The sequence below is a fragment of the Cervus elaphus genome, chromosome 4 (genome assembly GCF_910594005.1).
Source record: "Cervus elaphus chromosome 4, mCerEla1.1, whole genome shotgun sequence".
Lineage (NCBI taxonomy): Eukaryota > Metazoa > Chordata > Mammalia > Artiodactyla > Cervidae > Cervus > Cervus elaphus.
The window spans coordinates 43,967,732-43,989,951 of NC_057818.1; the positions used below are offsets into that span (position 1 = coordinate 43,967,732).

General features: G+C 56.6%; 1 protein-coding gene across 2 annotated transcripts; it reads right to left on the reverse strand.

Annotated features, from left to right (window-relative positions):
* Positions 1-135: 135 nt before the first annotated feature.
* Positions 136-15,946, reverse strand: SLC7A10 (solute carrier family 7 member 10). Of its 2 annotated transcripts, none has more exons than XM_043899084.1 (11): positions 15,629-15,946; positions 6,387-6,591; positions 4,132-4,283; positions 3,517-3,642; positions 3,292-3,445; positions 2,448-2,571; positions 2,255-2,358; positions 1,809-1,905; positions 1,471-1,620; positions 715-892; positions 136-430 (listed from the first exon to the last, which is right to left on the reverse strand). In XM_043899084.1, exons 1-11 carry the CDS (start codon positions 15,774-15,776, stop codon positions 243-245), a joined length of 1,626 nt encoding a protein of 541 aa, XP_043755019.1. In that variant the 5' UTR covers positions 15,777-15,946; the 3' UTR covers positions 136-242. The 2 variants fall into 2 exon arrangements, with proteins under 2 accessions (XP_043755019.1, XP_043755020.1); XM_043899085.1 differs by having other exon boundaries at positions 136-480; positions 15,629-15,940.
* Positions 15,947-22,220: the final 6,274 nt, after the last annotated feature.

The following is a 22,220-nucleotide window of genomic DNA, read 5'->3' on the forward strand; positions in this document are numbered from 1 at the left end:
AGAGAAGGAGTGTCTGGCTCAAGCAGCAGAACCCCCAAAAGTCAAGAGCCTCCTCCCGAGCCACCTGCTCCAGCCAGTTCCACACATGCCCCTCCACCCAGGGGGACCCAACAAGTTCCTGAGACAGGTGCATCACCAGCCCTGTTTTATTCACAGATCTTTCCAGGAAAAGCTAGTGGGGCAGTGATGACAGGGGACCCAGTCCACATCTTCAGGGCTTCCTTACCAAGCCCTTCTAAGAGTCAGAATTTTTCCCCAGGAAAAAAAAATTTTTTTTTTTTTTTGCAAAAACACCTCCTCAATAAACAACATGTAAACAGAAACAGCTGCTTCAGGCTCCACAAATGTCTCATTGTGTCTTCAAGGGCTTGTCCGTGGCAGGCAGTGGGGAGGGCTGGCAGGGGCCATTTTCCTCCTCCTCTGGGGAGCCCTGGGGGTAGACCACGAAACACAGCTCCTGGCCCCAGCGTGTCACTGACTCTGAGGACAGACAGACAGACCAACACATGGACGCTGGGGTCTGACCCCGTGGGACAGGGGTCCTCAGGGAGCTGCTCTCTGCACGTGGGACCCGGACACTTGAGCCACTCCATCGGCAGACGTCGGGTGGTGGCTGGGCCCCATGTGGCCACCTCGGCTGCCTGGAGATCCCCGCTCTAGGGCAAACCCCAAAGAGGGTCCTAACTGCAGGCCCTGGGGAGCTGCCCAGCTCACCTGTGAGTCTGTGCACACACTTTGGTTTGCTTCTCCAGAACGCTCCCAGGAAGAAGACGGGCACCCCCGTGAGGATGATGATAACGCCTACCCCACACACCATGGGCTCCGAGATGAAGCTGAAGACCAGCAGGAATGCCCAGAAGACCAAGTACGCCACGGGGACGAGGAGGTTCACCTGGGGGGCAGCAGGCGGCAGTGCAGGACACACCCCCAAGCTCTCCGGCCCACCCCCCATCCCTGGGGGTCTCGGACCATTTCCTGGGAGCTGAGACCTGAGGGGCCCAGCTGGCCCAACTGTTGAGGGTTTGTCAACTTCAGCGGCTCTGAGCTCCCCACAGCGACTGTATGTGGACTGGCCGCTCGCACTTGGCTGGAGGTGAATGATTTTCAGTGTTCCACATTTCAGGCACTGAGCACTTACTTCTCCAGCTCACGGATTGATATGCAAATGGGAGGACTTTTCTCTTAGCTCGCTTTTGGGGCTTCTGTTTTGTGTGGGCTCGTGGAATCCTCTGTGACCGTGTCTTAGCCTTATTTTCCTGTCCATGAAGTGGGAGTATCCACAGCACCCTCCTCACAGGGCTGCTTAAGGACTGAATATGCCAGTGCACACAGGGCCCCAGGCAGGGCCAGGCACATGGCAAAGGCTGGCTTCCCCATTGCTGCCGTCGCTGCCCCTGGTGCCCAGTTGGGTAAAGGGGTGTCCCTGACTACTTCCGGCACGTGAGCCAGCCAGTCCTTCCCCGGCCTCACCTTGATGGGCCTGTGGAGCGCCGGCCGCCTCCAGCGCAGCACGAGCAGACCCAGGATGGTGACACCATAGCAGAGGTAGTTGATGAAGGACACATAGTTGATGAGCGTGTATGTGTCTCCCACGAGCATGATGACCGCCGTGGCCCCGCACTGGGAGAGGACCGGGCTGAGGGCTGGCTCCCACCTGCCTCCTGTCAGCCCTGGGCCGGCCAGCTCGGGCCAGGACGTCGGTGAGCCTGGCCCTCCCCTCCCACAGGGCCAGGCCTCACCCCCTGCCACCACCCAGGCTGCTGAAGGGCCCTGGCTCCCCACCCTGCCAGCCTGGTCCCCCAACTTACACAGACGAGGAGGGCGGGAATAGGGGTGCAGCGTCTGACGTGGATCATGGCTAGCAGGCTGGGCAGGTGCCCCTCTCGGGCTCCAGAGAAGCACAATCTGGGGGGTGGGGATGGATGGGTGGGGGCCATGAGCCTGGCCCGGGGCCTCCCCGCCGGCCAGATCCCCACCTCCGCTCTGGACCTGATGGCCCTCTTGAGCTGTCACCTCTGACCGCCTGCTCCAGCAGCCCCCACCGGGCAGTTTTTCCCTTCGTCCAGCCTGCCTCCCTCCTGCTTCCTGTTCCTCAGAAGTGGGATCAGATCTCTGTTCCCTGGGAGTTCCTCGTCCCACCTTCAGGCGGGCTCCACCAGGTGGGATTTCCCTTCCTCTGGCCCCCAGCGCTGCTCCCGTGCACCAGGGCGGCTGCCTGGCCTCACCCTGACCACCCTCCCTCCAGCCCAGTCACCTGGAGGAGGTGAAAAGGTAGCCATTGATCCCTCCGAAAGTGGAAAGTGCCACAGAGACAGGCATGACCCAAGAAAAGTAGCCCAGCAGCTTCTCCCCGAAGGTCTGGGTGGGCACACAGAAGAGAAGCAGAGTGTGAGGCGGGGTGGGGGCCGGGCGGGAGCCAGGGACCAGGCAGGGGGCCCCCCACTCACCACGGCCACGGCGTTAGAGGCCAGCAGCTCCTGGGGGGACATGGCAGTGAAGTAGGCGACATTGGTGAAGGTGTACACGAAGGTCACCAGGGGGATGGAGATGAAGATGGCACGAGGTAGGTTCCTGGGGACAGTGGTGGAGCGTGTCAGTGTCAGTCCTTGGGGGGCTGGGGTGGGGCCTCAGGGTGGTACAGGTCTTTGAGCCCATCTCCTGGGGGGCCCTGGGGCAGGGGAGAGGACAGCCCTGCAATCTGTCTGTCTGTCTCCCCACCACTCCGCAGCCCAGCCTTGGCACAGCCTGGTGGGAGGAGGAGCCACTAATATCCTGGGGGAGGGGGCGGATCTAATGTCGGCACATGAAAAGAACGTTGCATACAGCCAGAATCAGCTTTGAAGATCCTCAGAGTGTCCTTAGAGCTCAGTCCACAGGCCAGGGTCCCCTGGGACTCCCATCAGCACCGCCTGCCCCCCAGCCCCAGCTGTAACTGTTCACTGTCAAGGTCCCAGCCGAGCATCAGACAGAGCCATTGGCTTCTTTTCTAGGGACCATGTTGTGTGCACATGTGTAATTTTTTGGCCAAGCACATAACTGGATCCGTTTACAGGGAGACAATGAGACTCAGTGTTTCCAAGACCCAGCGAGGGGCCGTGACTCATCCACAGCCATACAGAGCAGGGTCAGGCTGGAACACAGGCCTCCCAGCTGCCTTTCCAGAGCTGATCGTGGGGATCAGCAGTGCAGCCAGGCTGATGGCCAGCCCGGCCGGCCACAGGTGACCGCAGGCCTGTGCGGGGAGGCCGCCTCTCCCACCCCTTCCCAGGGATTGGCTGGTGCCCTACTCACTTTCGAGGGTCCACCAGCTCCTCTGTGACGTAGTTGAGGAAGTTCCAGCCGCTGAAGGCAAAGGAGCCCTGGAGGAAGGCCAGGGCCAGGTGGCCCACGGACGGCGTCATCCAGAAGTCGAAGGCGTTGCTGGGCCTCAGCTCCTCAAAGTGTCCTGGGGGGTCCGGAGGCCAAGGGTCAGCGCCGTCTCCCCGGCCCTGCGCCCAGCCCCACGCCCGGCCCTACCTTGGAAGATCTGGACAAAGCCCACGCCAATGATGAGTGAGAGGGCCAGCAGCTTCCCGCCGGTGAACACGTCCTGGATGCGCGTGGCCCAGCGCACGCTCAAGCTGTTTACCCACGTCAAGAGCACTGGGGAGGAAGAACAGGAGGGCGGGTGGGTGAGCAGGCACCTGAGGCCGATCCCCTCACGGTGGGCCATGGCCAAGTCCAGCCCCGGCTGCAGGACAGGGTGTCCCGTGCAGCAGCCAGAGTACCAGAAGCCCACCCCCTGAGGCCAGCTTCATGGGGGGCTGGCAGCTGGCAGGATGCTCCCTCCCAAAGTCCTCCCACAGGGGACTTCCCCAGTGGTCCAGTGGTTAAGACTCTGCCTTCCAATGCAGGGGGTGTGGGTTCGATCCCTGGGTGGAGAGCTACGATCCCACAAGCCTCCAGGCCCAAAAGCCAAAGCATAAAACAGAAACACTATTGCAACAAATTTAATAAAGACTTTAGAAATGGTCCACATAGGGACAAAAAAATTTTTTTTAACGACAACACAAAAGACAAACCCCCAAGTCCCACCCTGCAGGGTGGGCCCTGGGGACAGAGGCCTTACCCACCCCCACGACAGGCACTCACTCAGGCAAGCCATGGAGAGTGCACGGGAAGCGGCGGCCGGCGGGATGCAGTTGGGGAACACGGGCTGCAGCACGTAGTTGGAGAAGGTCATGGAGATGACGGCCAGGCTGGTGGGGTACATGATGAGCACGGCGCTCCAGAGCAGCAGGAAGCTGGAATGAGCCAGGGCCCGAGTGGGGCGGGCCTCTCGGGACCCTCCCGGCCAAGTGGGCCCAGGTGTGGGGAGCGGGGCTGCACCCTGAGCCCTGGTACCCAGGGCTGCTGCGGGCGCCCAGAGGCCGGCTTCGGTCCAGGGAGGCAGGGCCCACCTTGTCGAGGTCTCTGCTCTGCTGATGAACTGTTTCAACGGAGATGGTTGTTCAGCACACACGGCTATGGGCTGCCTTTGGGCAGGCGTGGAGAGAGACTAGGGAACCAACCCCTCTTCTAAGAGCACCAAGTCCCAGGCCACAGGCTGTTCCTGAGCTGGGCTGGGCTCTCCTGGGACCTCCAGTCCTGGCTCCAGAAGTAGTCCCCGGCAGAGCCCTGTGGCTACAGATGGCTGACTCTGAGCTGTGAGCTCCAAGGGACCGGACCTTGTAAAGCACCCTGGTAGGGTGGGAAGGATTCAGGTCCCTTCTGCCTGAAACTCCCCTCTGCACTCCCACATGGGAGTGACCTGGAACCATGACCAGGAGCAGTGACCTGTTCCTGGGGGCTCTGGCTGCACCCAGGGCAGCGCCTGTCCGTGGGGGTGGTGCTGGCCCCCTGTCCATCCCACCTTGAGGGTGGGCACTGCCTTATCCAAGGATACCAGTGGCCTCTGGGGCGCCGAGCTCCATGGCTTCCTCTTGGTCCTCGCTTTTGCTCTGCAGCCCTGCTTCTTTACTCCTTGCTGTACACAGCGCCCCCATGCCCCACTCCTTTCACTTCTGGGACATCCTAGCTCCCTGGCCCCCCTCTCATACTGGGTGCTCCCCTCTGCCCACCCACCCACCCACCCACTTGATGTTAGGTGTCCCTGGGGTGGGGCTTGGGCCCTCCTCTCCCATCTTCTCAAGTATTCCAGCCACACAGCACAATTCTTCTGCTTTTGTGGGTCCCAGGCCCCTTTGAGGACCGCCTCCCCAGAGGAAAACACCCCCGGACACACGCAGAGGGGTGTGCATGCCCCGCCACGCCCCATCCTCTTAGAGGCCGCTGACCACATCGCTCAGAACCACGCTTTAAATTCTTCAGCCTAGACTTCTCTGTGCTCCAGATCCCCCACCCAAGGCCTGACTGAGTGTCTCCTGGGTGTGCCAAAGACCCCATCCAAATGACAACTCCCAGCCTGAAGTCTCTACCTCCCAATCAGGAATGCCCATCAGTGGAGTCTCATTACACCCCTCCCTCATATCACACCGACCACCACGTCCCCCCGATTTAGACTCCTAAATGGTTCTGGAATCTTCCTGGACTTCAGCATGGCTCAGCTAGACAGAGCTTGGGTTCCCCTCCACCCATAGGCTGCCCGGTCCCTGCCAAGCCCTGATGTCTGCCGTGGATGTGACCTCGCTTCTGGCTGCGGAAGACAGCCTGAGCTCGCCCAGGCCACCACCCTCTGTACGTGCGCCCCATCCTTCCTCACTGGTCAGCCAAAGAAACCCCACCTCCCCCTTCAAGCCTCAGCGCAAACGTGCTTTCTCTGGCAGCCTTCTCCGGGTGGTAGGCAGCTATTCTCTTGGCTACTGGGCAGCTACCTCTTACACTTTCAGAGCAAGGCTCCTCCTGGTCTTGATCACATCTGAGGGGTTTCCCTTCTGCATTGTAAGGAGCCTGAACACCGGGACAGACCCTTTTATCACTGCGTCCCGGCCCTCGGCAAGCAGCAGGCGCTTAGCTAACATTCACAGTGACTAAAGGAACAGTAGAAGTTATTTAAAGGAAAGCTCTTGCAGAGCGTTAATAGGAATATCACGCCCCTCACTGCTTGCCTGGATGCTGACATCATCTAGAGGTTTCCATAGTAAGGCCCTTCTCACCTGTAAACACCTGGGAGGGAGGCGGGGCTTATTTAAAAGGGGCCAGCTAGTGTCTGGCTGGAGTGGCATGGGCTTTGGTCCCACACACCCTGGCCTTAGAAGGCCATCCAACACTCCCTCCTTCCCTCCACCCATTCCCATGACCTCCCCAGGATGTGAGAAGCAGAAGAGGATACTGGGGTTCGAGGCCCAGCAGGCCATCGGTTCTGGAGAGGCTGTCCCCACCCCCAACTGCTGGAGCCCCACACTTACCCAGCCAGGCCCCCAAAGATCTCGGTGACATAGGCGTAGTCCCCGCCAGACTTGGGGATGGCCACTCCCAGCTCCGCGTAGCAGAGTGAGCCCAGGGCAGTGATGCCTCCACCCAGGACCCAGACGAAGAGGGCCAGACCCACGGAGCCAGAGTGCTCTAAGACCCCTTTGGGGGAGATGAAGATGCCCGAGCCAATGATGTTTCCTGTAGTGGGGAAAGGGAGGGAGGCGTCAGGTCTGGGGTGCTGCCAGCAGGCCGGCCTCTCTGTGCAGCTCCAGATGCTGCAGTGAGGAGGGGAGCTTGGGCTACTCCCTGGAGGTGGGCCTTGAGGCATGTGGATGCCACGGGCCGCTCAAACCCTGCAAGCCCCACTCTGGCCACCTCATTTCCCCTCCCCAGTCCCTGGCATGGGCAGTGACACATTTGTCTGTCCAGACAGGCTCCCTGCCAGAGATGAGTCCTGTTCCAAGTTCCTCTGCCTCTCAGTCCCATGAGGTGGGCCAAGCCCAAGCAGTGGCAGCCACGCTGGTGCCTCCCCACAGGGCCCAAGCCCAGCCCCTCAACCCTGGCCAAGGCCTCCAGGCTTGTCAGCCTACAGTCACCTCCTTCCTCTGTAAAGCAAGACCTTGACCATGATACTGTTGCCACTTTCTTACTGGCTGAAATCCAAACTCACAGTGACTTGGGGACTGGCACCTCCTCCAGGAAGCCCTCCTTGACCACCTGGTAAGGCTCCTCCTCCCACTTCACAGCCCCAGACCCTGCTCCATACTCTCTTTATCTTCCATCTCCTCTTTCCCTGTCAGAGAGCCCTTTGCCTGCTGGGCTCCTCCCTGACCTAGGACCCAGACTGTGGACACAGACTCAGAAGAGATCTGGTTTCCTGGTATTCTTAAAATGGTTCAGCTTCTGGGCAAAGGGCAGTGGGGTGAGGGAGAGGACCTGGTGCATTTTCAGGGATGGCAGGACTCAGTTGGCTCAGCCTGGGGTCTGGGCACAGATGCCTCTCCCTTGGGAATAGCCCACTGGTTGCAAACAGGAATTACTGCTCAAATCCCAGGACCACAGTGGGAAATCCTGGCAGAGGCTCAGAAAGCCAGGAATCTCTCCTAGCGCAGGTCACCTCTCGAGTTCTGCCTGCACAACAGGGCTGTTGTGAGGATTCAGTGAAGTACTGTATGGGAAGCCTCAGCTCATTCACAGCTGCATCCAGATGTTCTTTGCATCTTTGGGTGATTCTGTGTGTACTGTCTGAAACCTTATCTGGGGCCTCCAGCACATAGTAGGTGGTCAATACACATCTGTTGTGCAAATTATGGGATGAGTGAATGGCCTGAGGTCTCAAATGGCACCCGTGCCCCGATGTGAGGGACCAAGGTTCTCATCTGTGAAGTGGGGGCAGCCATCTTCACTCGGCCCTCCCAGAAGGGGACTCTGGGCAGGAGCAGCGGGGGTGGTTGGCATTCTAGGTTTGGGTGCCAGTGGAATCTGGCAGGTCATGGGTCTCAAAGTCTGGCCTGCCCCTGGGCCAACTCTCTTGGAAGGACGGGCGCAGGTCAGGGTGGGACTCTGTTGACTCATGGGGTCTGGGAGCAGAACAATGGGAGACCCTCAGAGAGCCAAGCTGCGGGCTGCAGAGCAGGCTCCCAGAATGAGCAAAATGCTGAGCGCCCACTTAACCCTGAACTCCCTGGCAGTTAGGGCAAAGAGGATAATGTTCTGGGTGACCTTGGCCTCATCATCTGTGCTAATGAACCCAGTCACATCACTGGTGATGTACACTAGGGGCTGCCCAAGAGGAGACAACCCCAGAACCCACAAGGCATGGGCTTCCGTGGTGGCTCAGCTGGTAAAGAACCCGCCCACCAATGCAGGAGACACAGGTTCGATCCCTGGATCAGGAAGATCCCTGGAGATCCCCTGGCAACCCACTCCAGCATTCTTGCCTGGGAAATCCCATGGACAGAGGAGCCTGGCGGGCTGGAGTCCAAGCTGTTGCAAAGAGTCAAATATGACTGAGCACGCAAGCATGTACACACCCACAGGCCACATGAATAAAAATGTAACACTCCTGGGACCTGGGCCTCAGCCCCTCCACAGACGGCCCCACCTGCTGGGCTGATGTGGGGAGCGCACGACCATGAGGGCAGAGTCTGCTGGCTCCACCTGCAGGGCCCACAGGCGGGTCTGGACGAGGACACAGCTGGGGCCGCCCATCTGCATGGACTCCCTGTCCACAGTCCTACCCCACCTCCACCCGGTCGACACAGATTTCCAGTCTGGACAGCCACGATGCCCCGCTTGGCTTTCCAGTCACATCCCCGGAGCCCTAAATACATCCAGATAAGGAGGAAAGAATTCCTGTCTCCCAGCCTGCCCCCAGGTAGGCTGTGTCCTCAGCTCGCCTCCAGGGGGAGAAGGGCCACCTCCTTCATCCACCATGGGGCCCGGGGCCTCGGTGGGCTCTCGGGTTTCTAAAGGGTCTTTGAGTTCACTCTGTCTGGTAGTAGAGCCTCTGTTCTCAGGATCTGGTGGAGCAGGATTTGCCAAAAGCCAGGGAGGTTGGAAGCCAGCGGGGGTTGGGTGGCCTTGGAAGGAGCTGGGTGCATCCAGGGCCCTGAGCCACGCGCCCCCCCCACCCCCACCCCCCCGTGGGGACCCCCACCTCCCTGCACAGTTCAGTCTGACAGGGCCTCACCAGGGTAGCCCTGGGGGAAGCCACACCTGGCACCTCCTCTCCCAAGGCTGGGATCTGAAAGGGACATATCACTAGTTGTTGCCCACTGGCTGGAGACTTGGATGCTGGGAACTGGGGGATGGGCGGGGGGTGGAGATTGCTGTTGTTTTAGACATGTGGCCTCAGGCTACAGTGCAGGATTTCTCCCCACGTGGCTCAAAGGGACACGTGTGCCAGCAGGTGTCTCTGAGGTCTTTGGGGCCCTCTTCCTCCAGGCCTGGACATCCTCCAGTCTCTGCCCTGGGTCTGCGCTGGAAGGTGTCAGAAAACCCCATTCGAGGTCCACTGGCTGCTCTTGGTACCATGTGGGTGGGACGGGGCTATGCAAGGAGCAAAAGGGCTAGGTGAGGGCCAGAGGGCAAGGAGGAGGGATGTTGCTGAGGGGGGCGCCTCCAGAAGTGGATGATTAGGGGTGTGGAGAAGGGACCACAGAGCCAGAAGGGATGCCTGCCTATCGCTCCTGGTGGTGGTGGGTCCAGGCCTCCCTTCTCAGCCCCCATGTTCAGGCCTGGCAGAATCAGCTCTGCCAGATTTGGTGAACAGCAGTGGACAAATCTGGGCTTCCTGGTAGCTCAGCTGGTCAAGAATCCACCTGCAGTGTGGGAGACCCCGGTTCAATTCCTGGGTTGGGAAGAGCCCCTGGAGAAGGGATAGGCTACCCACTCCAGTATTCATTGGCTTCCCTGGTGGCTCAGATGGTAAAGAATCCCCCTGCAATGCGGAAGACCTGGGTTCAATCCCTGGGTTGGGAAGATCCCCTGGAGGAGGGCATGGCAACCCACTCCAGTATTCTTGCCTGGAGACTCCCCATGGACAGAGGAGCCTGGCAGGGTATGGCTCATGGTTGCAAAGAATTGGACACGACTGAGTGACTAAGCACAGTGGACAAGTCCAACCTTCGGGGGACCCTGCTCTGGAGGAAGTGGAGGAAGGGCAGGGACCATGGAAGGTAGGATGGGCTGGGAGATACTGCTGAGCACCTGGTCAGGTGTCTCACTGACCGTGGGCTGGAGGAATGTGTGTTCCGAGGCCTCCACTTTCCCATCCACCCAATGGGACGGCTGCTCTGTGGTCCCTGAGGGTCCTCAGTGGGGCTAGAGCTCCCAGGAGGGTGGTGAGGATGAGTCCCCCCACCAGGGGGCCCCCCTCCGGCCCTCCTCCCTCAGCCCGAGCTGGGTGGTTTTTATCACATTAAGATGTTTGGCCTGATGGGGCTTACCCGGCTCCGTGGAGGAATGAAGAAAGGGCCATTGTTCCCCCGGCTGCCGCAGTGCGTGCTGACCTATTTCTGGGAGGCAGTGGCCGACTATGGAGGTCGCCGGGGTAGACCGCGAAGGTCGTGCCGGTGGAAGGGGCTGGCTGTCCTGGGTGTGTGTGGGGGGAATGTGCAGAGTCTGATTCAGGGAGGGGTCAGGGAGGTTCTGTCACCCCCCACCCCATCCCCAAAACAGGAGTCAGCTGTGTGACCTCAGGCCTGTGCTGCCCCCTTTAAGCCTCAGTTTCCCCTTCTGCCAGGAAGGGCCATGGGGCTTGGGGGGCAGCAGAGGGCTGGGGCAACCCTGACTTTGGCAGAGGTACTGCTGGGCAGGATGGATGTGTCTCGCATAGCTGCCAGAGGAAACACGGTCTGCTCGGGGCCCTCTGTCCTCCCCTGTGGCAGGTCTCTTCCCAGCTCACTGGCCTCCGAGAAGCAATGCCACCTCCAGGAAGCCATCCCTGATCTCCCACCATGATCTCTATAATATGGCTCCTCCTTCTTTCCCATGGTACCTGGAGGATGGCCAGGAAGTGATTCCTTTATTTGCCATCCTGGGTGGACCCTGCATTCCCAGAGGGCAGGGACTATGCCCTGACCTGCTGAGATGAGGAGTTTGAGCCCCCTGAAAGGACAGGGAACCCCTAGGGCCTAGGTCCTCTTACACACGCCTGCCTTTTCAGTGAGATGGCTATGACAGGGCTTCCTCCTCCCGCACTGGCCTGCTGGCCCGACAGAGAGCAGCTCCGGGGCTCCTGGGCCCTGTCAGGGACTGGCCATGGGCCAGGCCTCCTTCCCTTACACTGGGCAATGAGTCCCAGCACCTCCCCATTAGGATGTGACCCGTGAGATTTCTAGGGAAGAACTCAAAATTCCCGCTGGTAAGCCCCAAGTGTCCTGGGACTGTAGGCTGGGCCAATGACTGGTTGAGAACCCCTAAATCTGAATTCAAACTCTAGCTCCCTCATGGTGGGGGGCTGTGGACAAGGTGCTTCACTCTCTGAACCTTCTTATCTGTAAGATGGGGAGATGAGGGAGTGATGTGGGTCTGTACTCATTCCGTCTGCTACCTCAGAGGTCCTGGGAAGTGTTTAAGGGTAGCCCCTATTGCCGTCTACTTTGGAGACACCCAGCCACCCAAGCTGGCCTATGGAGACTTGAGCCCCTTGGGACCTCAACACCCTGGGGTCAGCAGCCAGAGCCCTGCTTTGGGGGCCTTGCTATTGCTCTGGGTGAAGCCTCTGTCTCCCAGTGTCCTGGTGGTGAGCACATGTCAGGCAGCCCTCTGGGGGACACAAGTGCCCACTTTAGTCATGGCAGAACTCCAGAGAGGTGAGCGGGGACATTTCCAAGACATGCCTGAAATTGCCAATCGGCCAGTGTGTACCACCAGACTGACCCACTTTCCTTTTGAGAGAGTGATGAGCAGAAGGAATGAACTCTCTTCCCTGGACCTGCTCATCTCACAGTCTTTCAAGATCAATGAATGGCAAACCAGGCCCCCAGCTGCTCAGGCCCCAACTCGCTACCACCTAGACTCTACTTGGCCACATCTTTCATCCAGTTCATCACAAGTCCTTTGGCTCAATCTTCCAGACATGCCCAGGACTGAACCTCCTCTCAGCACCTCCATTAGCATCACCCTGCTGTCCATCACCATTATCTCTTACCCGGGTGACTCCTGACTGGGCTTCCGACTTCAGCCCCTGTTGCCGCAGCCTCTCCCCCACAGTAAGCCCCAGGCCATGTCATGCCATGCCATCCTGTTCCATTCCATCCTATTCCACCCCACACCATCCCTCTTCTGCTCAAAGCCCTCCTCGGGCTCCCATCTGACAAAGAAAAAGAGGCAAGGTCCTTACTGTGGCTGCAAGACCCACACAGACTGGACCCCATCCCATGCCTGACTCATCTCCTATCTACAAACCTCTCTCTATCATCTTCTCACCTTAGCACTTAATCATGACCCCGTCAGCTAAACATTCAGCTGCTTTATCTTGTTTGCTCTTTGACTGGAGCTGGAGCTGCCTCAGCCCCCAAGGGTGTTCCAGAGGACACCAAAAGCATCTGACCCCGGGCTGGTGGCAGCCTCAGCTCTCTACTTCCCTCATCTGTAAATTGGGGCTATGGTGAAGCAAAGACAGGCTGGTGGGCAAGGGTTCTGAAGAGGGCTATCCTGAGCAGCCCAGAATCTCCAGCCCTGGAGACAATGGAGGGACCCGGCCACGGCTGGATGCATAGGTACTGGCTCCTAAGGAGATGGGGTTCACAAAGGAGACCCCAGAGTCCCAGAATACACTTGAGCCTGATCCAGAAACATAGTCTGGATATTTGAGTCAAAGGGAGACAGTGGAGGCCAGGACAGCCTGGTGAGCAGACCCAGGTGATTCTCACTCTCCTGAACCTGGGCACAGTCCCTCCTTGGGCATGAACTGGGGAGGTAGCTGTTTGTGGTCCCTGAGTCAGGACAAGGAATCCTGTACATACAGCCTTGGGTGAGGGTGAGGAGTCACAGGAGATTTCTCTATCCACCTGTTTGTCTATTTATAGTAGAGTGAGGAGTTCAGTAAATCTTGGTTGGATGAGCTCCCAGCTTAATCCTCAACCTTCCCCTATCATGGGCTCTGAATCTGGCTCTGATTTTGCCCTGCACCAGAGCAGCGTGAAGAAGCATGCTGGCCTGGGAGAGGAGTCCAATTCTGGTTCCAAATATCAAGTCCACCCCTTGCAGCAGCATCATTTAACTTTCAAGAGCAGTTTCTATATCTATAAAGTGGGTATGAAAATTCCCATCTTGCAAGGTGGGCAATCATGTGAGATAAAGGGAGACTGTGTTTTCATAATGTAGCCAGGCGTGTTTTTCTGAATAGATGGATGTAGTGATGTCTTGCACAGCTCCGGCCCCAGAGGACTCTTTCCTCCAGGCTGGCTCATTTCTCTCCAGCTGTGCTTCCTTCAGCGGTCCTAAGCACATTTTAGGTGGAGTCTTTTTCCAGCCCAAAGCCCTACTCAGCCTGAGGGAGGGGCTGCAAGGGGAGAGAATTACAGGTTCTTCTGGGAGAGTTTATTTGGAAGTTTTGGAGATAAGAAGAGTAGCTGCTAATAAACAAGAAAGATTATGAAGAAGGCTATAAAGTTCTCAAGACTTTTTAGGCTAAAATAGGATACTTTGCAGACATTCTTCACTCTGACCAGGCTCCCCAGAGCAGGAAAGTGGGATAAGATGTGGGAGATGGGGCCCCTGGAACAGTGAAGAGGGGGACCTTCACGGTATCAGGTGGGAGATGGTAGTGCAGTGATTCAGCCCACACCTGCCTTGTCTGTCACCTTCTGGAATAGGTCCATTCTCCCCTTGTCTGTTTTCTGCCCAGTCTAGCCTCCTGCTTGCTGAAACCCTTCACAACTCCCCAAGTAGGGTTATAGGACCACCCCTGAGTGTCCTGGGCTGCAGTCAGATCATCTGGGCTCTGTTTTTGAGTCTGCCACCCTTGGCTAAGTCACTCCTAAACCCCAGTTCAGTCTTCAAGGCCTAAGGCCAAGGGAACAGTGGCCCTGGAACAGCAAAAATGGCAAGAAAGGTGGGGAAGCTGTGAGGGCAGACCTGTGTTGCACAGAAAAACTCCTACTGAGTTAGCCTCATCTTCTCCCACCATCACCACCAGGGCATTCTCGGGAGGCGAAATGAGCCAGCAGCCTCTGCCTGACTTAGGGGAGTGGGGATGGGATATGGGGAGAAGGCAGAGTAGGTCTATGCTTGAGGATGCTGGGTTTAGCTGAGGCAGCCCAGAAGAATCACATCTCTCTCTGCCCCTTCTGGGCACTGTAGCTGGCCAGCCTCTGGACCCCCTGGTACACCCATGATGTGTGGGTTTCCTCTTTCTGGGGGCACAGCTCCTGGAGAGGGTGTGGATCAGGGCAAAGCTCAAGCCAGTACCCTGACTGAATCCCTGGAAGGAGCCTGTCCTCCCAGCAGATGGGCAGGGGCACTTGAGGTCAAGCAGGGCTCCAGACCAGATCAGGATCAGCTCCTAGAAGATACCTTTCCAGGTGCAAGGGGGGTGAGTCAGAGCGGTACCTGCACAGGGGCTGCGTCCTGGGGCAACTCTCAGTGTGAGTGTGGGGGTTGACCAAGAGCTAGACCCCAGCCTTGGCTCAGGAGCTCCAGTGTGGGGGGTGGGGGGGGCAGATGAAGAGGAAGTGAAGACCCCAGACTGTCCTCCTGAGCCCCCAACTTTTTCCATCTCCAGGGATCTGAGGATGAACAAGCAGCTCCCACTGACTGGGGATGGGAAGAATGAGCGGGTGATAAAGGGAGAGCAGTCAAAGTCCATTCCATTCATCCTTCCAGTCCTTGTCCCTTGGGGCACTGGAGATGGAACAGACTCTTCCCACAAGGGTGTCTGGGGCACCTTGTGTGGACACAGGCACAGGTCTGGGTTAGCCACTTCCTGAGGTGTCATTGTTCACCACTTGGGACAGAAGGAGGAAAATCCCACCACTGTTTTCACTGGGCCCTGAGCCCTCTGCCTCCCCAGAAGTCCCCATATGGGGGCAGGATGTATGCGCTCATTCTCAGGTGGGGAAGCTGGGCCAGAGGACAGAAGTGGGGTCCCAGCCCAGGAAGCCTCTCTGCAGGTGGGGTCTGCCCACCCCAACTTAGCCATCACTGCTGCTCTGCCCCCTGCGCCAGGGTCCAGCTGCCAATCTTGGCACTAATTACATACTCTGAACCCATTTCCACTCTGGGCTGGTTCTACTTGTCCAGGCTACCCACAGTCCCTCCTGTTTTGGAAGAATAAATCACACCGTATGGCACCTGGACTCTGCACACCGGAGGAACTCTGCTCGAGCAACAAGACCCAGAACTTGGGGGTCTTAGCAGAAGGCCAGCTTACAGAGTCCGCACACTTGGCAAGGCTCCGGCTCTCAAGGCAGGACCACATGTTAGACATGATGACTGAGGGTAACTGCCCTGCAGAAGTTTAGAGTAAAGAAATAAGGACAGCAGGAGGATTCCAGCAGTGGATGGGACCTGCACCTCGTTCGAGCGCAGAAGTTCCGGGCACTTGCGAACTCTGCGGCTGCTGTGTGAGGGGAGACGCCGCATGTGCCGCGGGCGTGCATCCTTCATCCATGGTCCACCGTCGCGGACCGCTAGGCGCACCCGGAGAGGGGTGCTCCTTGTCCCAAGCCGCTGTCCGCCTCAGGCCTCACCGCCCCAGGCACCCGCCCGCCCCGGTCCCGCTCACCGATGATGATGGTACAGGCGCTCACCAGCCCGATCTCCTTCTTGAGCGCCACCCGCTCCGAGGCGCCCGGGCCGGGACCCCGGCCGGGGGAGGGCGAGGGCGCAGGGCCCGGGTTCCCGCGCCCGCTCGGCTGCGTGTGGCCGGCCATGTCGCTGTCCCGCCGCGTCCGCGCTCCCCGCGCTACCCCGTCGGTCCGACCGGCCGCCTGTCCGTCCGTCCGTCCGGCTGTCGGTGCGCGCCGCCCTCGCAGCCGGGACAGCGCCCACAGGCGGGCGCATGCGCGGGCGCGGGGCCCGGGCCCTGAGCCCCGGCGGCCGGGGCCAGGGAGGGGCGGAAGGAAGACCGGCCGGCAGCCCCCTCCCCCACCTGCCTTAAAGGGAACTCCCCCCCACCACTCCCCGTGGCTCTCCCCATCCCAACCCGGGCCTGGAAGGAAGGAGAGAACTTGGGGCAGACTTAGGAAGAACTTCCCAGACCCAAGAAGGCTTAAGAAGTGGGTCTTCCCGCTGCCTGAGTTACAACCATTCCTGGGGTGGGGGTAGGGGAGCAGGGCTCAAAGGCAGGACTGTCCCTGCCCTCAAGGAGACTGAAGGAAGCTGGCCAACATCGTAGCCGTCTGTGTGCTGAGATCCACTGTGCGCCAGCGCGGCCGGACCCCTTAAATCCTGGCACGGGTCCCTAGAGCGCAAGTGCCAGGAGAGGGATGGAGGTTGGGCCCATTCTCCGGGTGGAAGCTGAGCTCCCGGGATAGTAAAGGCAGCTCACAGACCGAGTGGCTCGCGCCGGGGCGCAAACCCTTCCCCATGCCGCCTTGGCCTCCAGACGCTGAGTGGAGGGTGTAGGAGCTACAGTTTTCCGAGGGGTAAAGGTTGTGTCCGGGATCCCCTCGAAGGGGTCAGGAGACCCTAAGCCCACGCCATCAAACGTCTGGGGAGACTGGGTCGGGGTGAAGACTCTGGAGCCCTCAATGGTCATCCAGAGGGGACCCAGTGCGTTGTGGGGGACCTGGAAGGGCTTCGGCTCAAAACCCCACCTTCCCTCGCTCTCCCGCCCAGCCCGGCTCAGCGCGGAGCCTGGCAGGTTCTACCCGCAGGCGCCTGGCCACAGGTGAGAATTCGGGCTGGTGCACCAGAACTCGGGTCTCTGGGGAAGGCCCCGCGCAGTCCAGCCCGCACCAGGAGACGAGGCCCCCTCAACTGCCCCGAAGACGCTGAGAAGGGGGCCCTGGCCTCTGGGGTTACAAGCGGGGGGTCGGGTGTGCAGGGTCCAAGAGAGGTTGCCGCCGCCTCCTCCTCCTGGAAGCCGTCAGGACTGTGTAGCCGGGCCCGGCGGAGCAGACACGAGGGGGGCCGCGTCGGGGGCCACCAGGGCGGCGGGAGGGGAGAGTCTGGCACGGTGCGGCCGGCGGCGGAACAGCCTTTGTCCCTTTCTGGCGGCCGCCGCGACGCGCTGCCCCCTGAATGTGGATGAGGCCGCGCCGAGCGACCAGTGTTCCCCCAGCCCGCGGCCTCCGACGGGCGGACGGGGGTGGGGCGGATTCTGGGCCCGGGGCTGGACTGCGCGCCGAGCATCGAGGTGCGAGCGCGGCGGTGCACCGGGGTTGCAAGCGAGGGGGCCCTTCGAAGCTGAGGGTGGGGACCTGGGAGTAGGAGTGGGACGACCCTGGCGGGACGCGTAGGGGGAGGCCTCCGGCGGGGCTTCAGCCCTCGCGCTCCCGTCGGAGTCCCGCATTCTTGGCGCCCTCCGCCTCCCGCCCCAGAGACGCGTTCAGCGCGGACTCTCTTAAAGGAGCCTCGCGCGGGTGGTGGAGTGAGGGCAAGCGGCGCGAGCTCTGGGGATTCTTTAATTGTCGCGGGTGATGGGGGCTGGGGTCTGACCTGTTCGACTCTCCGCACCCAGCTGCCCTTGGAACGATAAGGTCTGTTGGGATTGGGTCCCTCCGGGGTTGGCATGAGCCTCACGGGCCAGGGGCCTGTGGTTTTCCAAGGTGAGCTTCTCATGGTCCTTGAAACGTGGAGTCGATGTTTCAGGAGGTGGGGGGGGGGGGTGACCCTAGGGCACTGCGCAGGATGGAATTTGCATTTTGTTTTCCAGGCCCACGGTTCAGGAGGTCATTTTAGTGGAATACAGCAGAACTTGCAAACCCTGATGGGAAAAAATGTTGGCAAGATTGGTTTACCATCCAAATGACAAGGGGTATGTAAGGCCCCACTTTAACAGGAGGAAAAAATAGGAAACTCACAGGATGTTCTCAAAAGGTTCAGAAAACAGTCTTCCACCATTTAAACAAACCAAAAACTCTTAGCACATTAGAAATAGTAAGGAGCTTTCTCAATCTGATAGATGTATCTTACCAAACCGCCAAACCCTCCAAGAAACAGAAAACAACAAGCAAAACCCTTACAGTAACTTCGTGCTCAATGGTGAAATGATTGCTTTCCCACTGAGACTGGAGAGGAGAAGGAATGCCGGTTAGCACTCTTTCCTATACGGTACTGGGCTGGTGGTCCTCCCAGTGCAATAAGGCAAGAAAAAGAAGTGATAAGACACAACCTTTTAGTGACAAAAATCTGAAATACAACACCAAATGCTGTCGAGGATGTATAGCTACAGTAACTCTTACTGGTTGCTGGTGGGAGTGCAAAATGGTACAGCCACTTTGGAAGATTGTCAGTTTTTTAAAAACTAACATACTCTTAATCATACAACCCAGCAATCGTGCTCCTTGGTATTTACCCAAAGGAGTTGAAAACTCACGTCCACACAAAAATCTTCACATGGATGTTTATAGCAGCTTTATTCAGAATTGTCAACACTTGGAAGTAATCTAGATGTCCTTCAGTAGGTGAATGGATAAATAAATTGTGGCACATCCACAGTTTAGGATGATAGAATAATGTGTGCTATGCTTAGTCACTCAGTCATGTCTGACTCTTTGCGACCCTGTGGACTGTAGCCCACCAGGCTCCTATGTCAATAGGATTCTCCAGGCAAGAATACTGGAGTGGGTTTCCATGCCTTTCTCCAGGAAATCTTCCCAACCCAAGTCTCCTGCACTGTAGGCAGATTCTTTACTGTCTGAACCACCAGGGAAGCCCTTAAGAGAAGAATACTTAGCACTAAAAAGAAATGCACTATCAAGCCATGAAAAGACATGGAGAAAACTTAAATGCATGTTATTAAGTGAAAGAAGCCAATCTGAAAAGAATAAAAAAGGTATGAAGATAGGAAAGGAAACCATACAACTGTCATTTTTATGTAACACTGTTGGATAGCAAATCCAAAAACATTTATATTATAGAAAACATTTATGTTTATAACTTAAGGTTAATCAGGTAATTTAGCAAAGTGGCTGATTCTAAAACATAGGTGAAGAAGAACAAAGCTGGAGGACTTACACTGCAGTTAGGAAGACAGGTGCAAGGATAAACAAATCAACTAGGAACAGAATAGAAAATGAGAAATAGACTCATTCATTTTTGGATTCCTGTTTTGTTCCCACAAAGCTGACATCACAGAGCAGGGGAGAGAAGTGGGACAGACATTTCAGTAAATGGTGCTGAATCAGTAAAGTATCCATATTGGAAAACAAACAAACAACCCCTTCATCTCTGCCTTGCACTGTACCCTAAAACCAAGTCCATGGATGTGCCCATGAAAGCTAAATGAACTCATGAAAGGTAAAACAACCAGGCTGCTAAAAGAAGACTTAGGGGAAAGAATAGATTCATTGCCTTACCCAGGACACAAAAAGCACGATCAATAAAGAAGTGATATATTTGACTCCATTAAAAATACAAACTTCTGTTAATCAAAAGGCATGACTAAGGGAGGGAAAAGTAAGCCACCTTTGAGAGAAGTTATTTCAGTACATATATCCGATAAGGGACTTGTATCTTAAAAATACAGAAACTACAGATTAGTAGGAAAAAAGACTTTAAGTAGGTGCTTCACGAGGGAGGATGTCCAAATGGCTGGTAAACTCTTGAACAGGTGTTCAGCCTCATTAGTCATCAGGGAAATGCAAATTTAAAACCAGAATGAGCTACCACTGCATGTCCACCAGAGTGCGTAATAGTAAACACCACTGTCGCCAAGGATGTGGAGGGAGTGTGCCTTGGTACACCAGCTTGGAAGCCTATTTGGCAGTATTTCTAAACGGCTATGGGCTTCCCCGGTGGCTCAGCTGGTAAAGAATCTGCCTGCCAATGCAGGAGACACAAGAGCCGTAGGTTCGTTCCATCCCTGGGTTGGGAAGATCCCCGGCAGAAGGAAGTGGTAATCCACTGTGTTATTCCATGGACAGAGGAGTCTGGTGGGCCGCAATCCCTGGGGTCACAAACCGTCAGACGCGACTGACTGCCCATGCACGCAGGCACTAAGGCCCTAAGGCCCAGCATCTCCATTCTGTATCAGACCTGCCAGCTTCCACCTCAGGTCCTCCAGCCTCACCTTGCTGGGAAGGCCTTGGCTACTCTCTTTTCCTTTTCAAGTACAACCTGCTGATACCTCCCATCACGCTTACCCCCACCCAGGTCTTCTCTGCTATCCCTTGAGGTCTGAGACCATGAGGGTTGAAACCAGTACCCACACATTTGTAACCAAAAATGCAGAGGAGTTAACATACTTGGGCCTAACTTCTGATGATGGCAGGTGGTAACCAGTGGACAAATTCTCCACCATTCCTCATCCTGGATGGACTGTCATGAGTCCTGTTCGTTAGAAAGCCTCTTGCAAGAGGGTCCCACCGGCCCAGCAATCAGATGCTTTTGGCAAGTTGTGGCCAGTTCAGAAACTCACCCTCATATTGGCTCTCTTGTCTTCCCTGCCTCACTTCCCTTCCCCTCAGTCTTTTTTTTTTTTTTTTTTCTTCTTAAACTATGTTTGGCTGTGTATTAGTTGTGGCACGCAGGATTTTCGTTGCATCATACGGGATCTTTCATTGCAGTGCGTGGATTTTGTAGTTGCAGAGAGCAGGCTTAGCTGCTGCACGGCATCTGGGATCTTAGTTCCCCAACCAGGGATCAAACCCACATCCCTTCATTGCAAGGTGGGTTCTTAACCACTGGACCGGCTCGGAAGTCCCTCGTTTTTAAGTCTTTATTGAATTTGTTACAGTATTACTTCTGTTTTATGTTTTGGCCGAGAGGCATGTGGTATCTTACAATCGACACCCCATGCATTGCAAGGTGGATTCTTAAGCACTGGCCCACCAGGGGAGTCTCTACCCTCACTCTTGATTCCCTGTGATTTCACACTCTGGTTAAGAAGTACCACCTAAGCTTTTGCCTCAGGTTCTATTTCTGGAGAGCCCAGGCAAAGATACACTCCCAGGGACCTTTCAGAAACAAAGATACAACTGCACTGCAAGATGTTTATAATGTTGTTATTATTTTTAAAAGAACTAACTGTTTTATTGTTTATTTTTTGACCATGCTGTGGGGCATGCAGAATCTTCTCTGTTCAGGGATAGAACCTGTGCCCCCTGCAGCAGAAGTGGAGTCTTAACCACTGGGCCACCAGGAAAGTCCCTTTAACACTATTTATAACAGCCCTCTTCGCAGTAGCCCCAAACAGGAAACCATTGTTAGTAGCATGGATAAATATGTCAGAGTACATTCAAATCCTGGAGTCCTGTACCCAAAGGAAATGAACAAATTACTACTATGCCCCAACCTGGATAAATCTTATGGACATAATATTGAACAAAAGAAGCTGATGACATAACATTCTCAGCAAAACTAATGTATGATGTTATAAGTTAAGACAGAGGTGCCTTGGAGGTGGTAACTGGCCAGGGGCAAGGGAGGGAATCTGGGGTGTTGTTTGTGTTCTGTTTCTTGATCTGGGTGCTGGTTGTATGAATATGTTCAGTTTGTGAAAATTCGTCAAGCAAAACACTTAGGATGTATGCAATATTTTATATGTCGGTTGTGCTCACTTGAATAAGAATAGGACATTAAACATGTCTTTTGCAGCATCCCTGGATGGGACAGGATCTGAGTTGGGGTGTCCCTTGGGCCAGTTCTTTTTCCACCAGCTCCTCAAGGGTGCTGAACCTGCTCGGTACCTCCATACCTGTTCTGGCCTTAACCCCTCTTCTCCTGCTACTTACATTCCAGCCTAGGTGGCTGCTCAGGCAGCCTGTTTCTCCTTGGTTTCTACCATCCTGATCCCAAACCACTCCCTAAGTCTCCAGCATCTCCTTGTGGGTGCTTCTAGGGGGCCTCTCTGTTTCTGCCTCACAGGGCTGTCTCCGCCTCTCCCTATTTTCTGTCTGCAGTCTCTGTACCCTCCCTGGACAGCCACTGCCCATGGCTAGCCCTAACACTGGTTGGACCAGGGCAGGAGTCCAAAGGCTCCACATACATGTGCCTAAATATTTAGTTTAAATCCCAGCTCCTAAGGTCATTAGGGAATAGACAATGAAGAAAGCACAGTTAGAGGGAAACCAAGACACCGTCCTTGGTGATCTGAGGCAACCAACTTTAAGTGAAAGCGTTGTCTCTTCTGGTTTCCCAGGGCAGGGGTTATGACTGCCCCCCTGTGCACATGTACACACACACACACACACACACACACACCACTCCTT

What these genes read in the sequence shown, in the direction of transcription:
- SLC7A10 (XM_043899084.1), bottom strand. Translation starts at nt 15,776, where the DNA reads ATGGCCGGCCACACGCAGCCGAGCGGGCGCGGGAACCCGGGCCCTGCG. An exon ending in ATCTTTGGGGGCCTGGCTGG is followed by an intron (nt 4,284 to 6,386) that starts GTAAGTGTGGGG and finishes GGCTCATTCCAG; the next exon opens with CTTCCTGCTGCTCTGGAGCG. An exon ending in GTGTGTGCACAGACTCACAG is followed by an intron (nt 431 to 714) that starts GTGAGCTGGGCA and finishes GTCTACCCCCAG; the next exon opens with GGCTCCCCAGAGGAGGAGGA.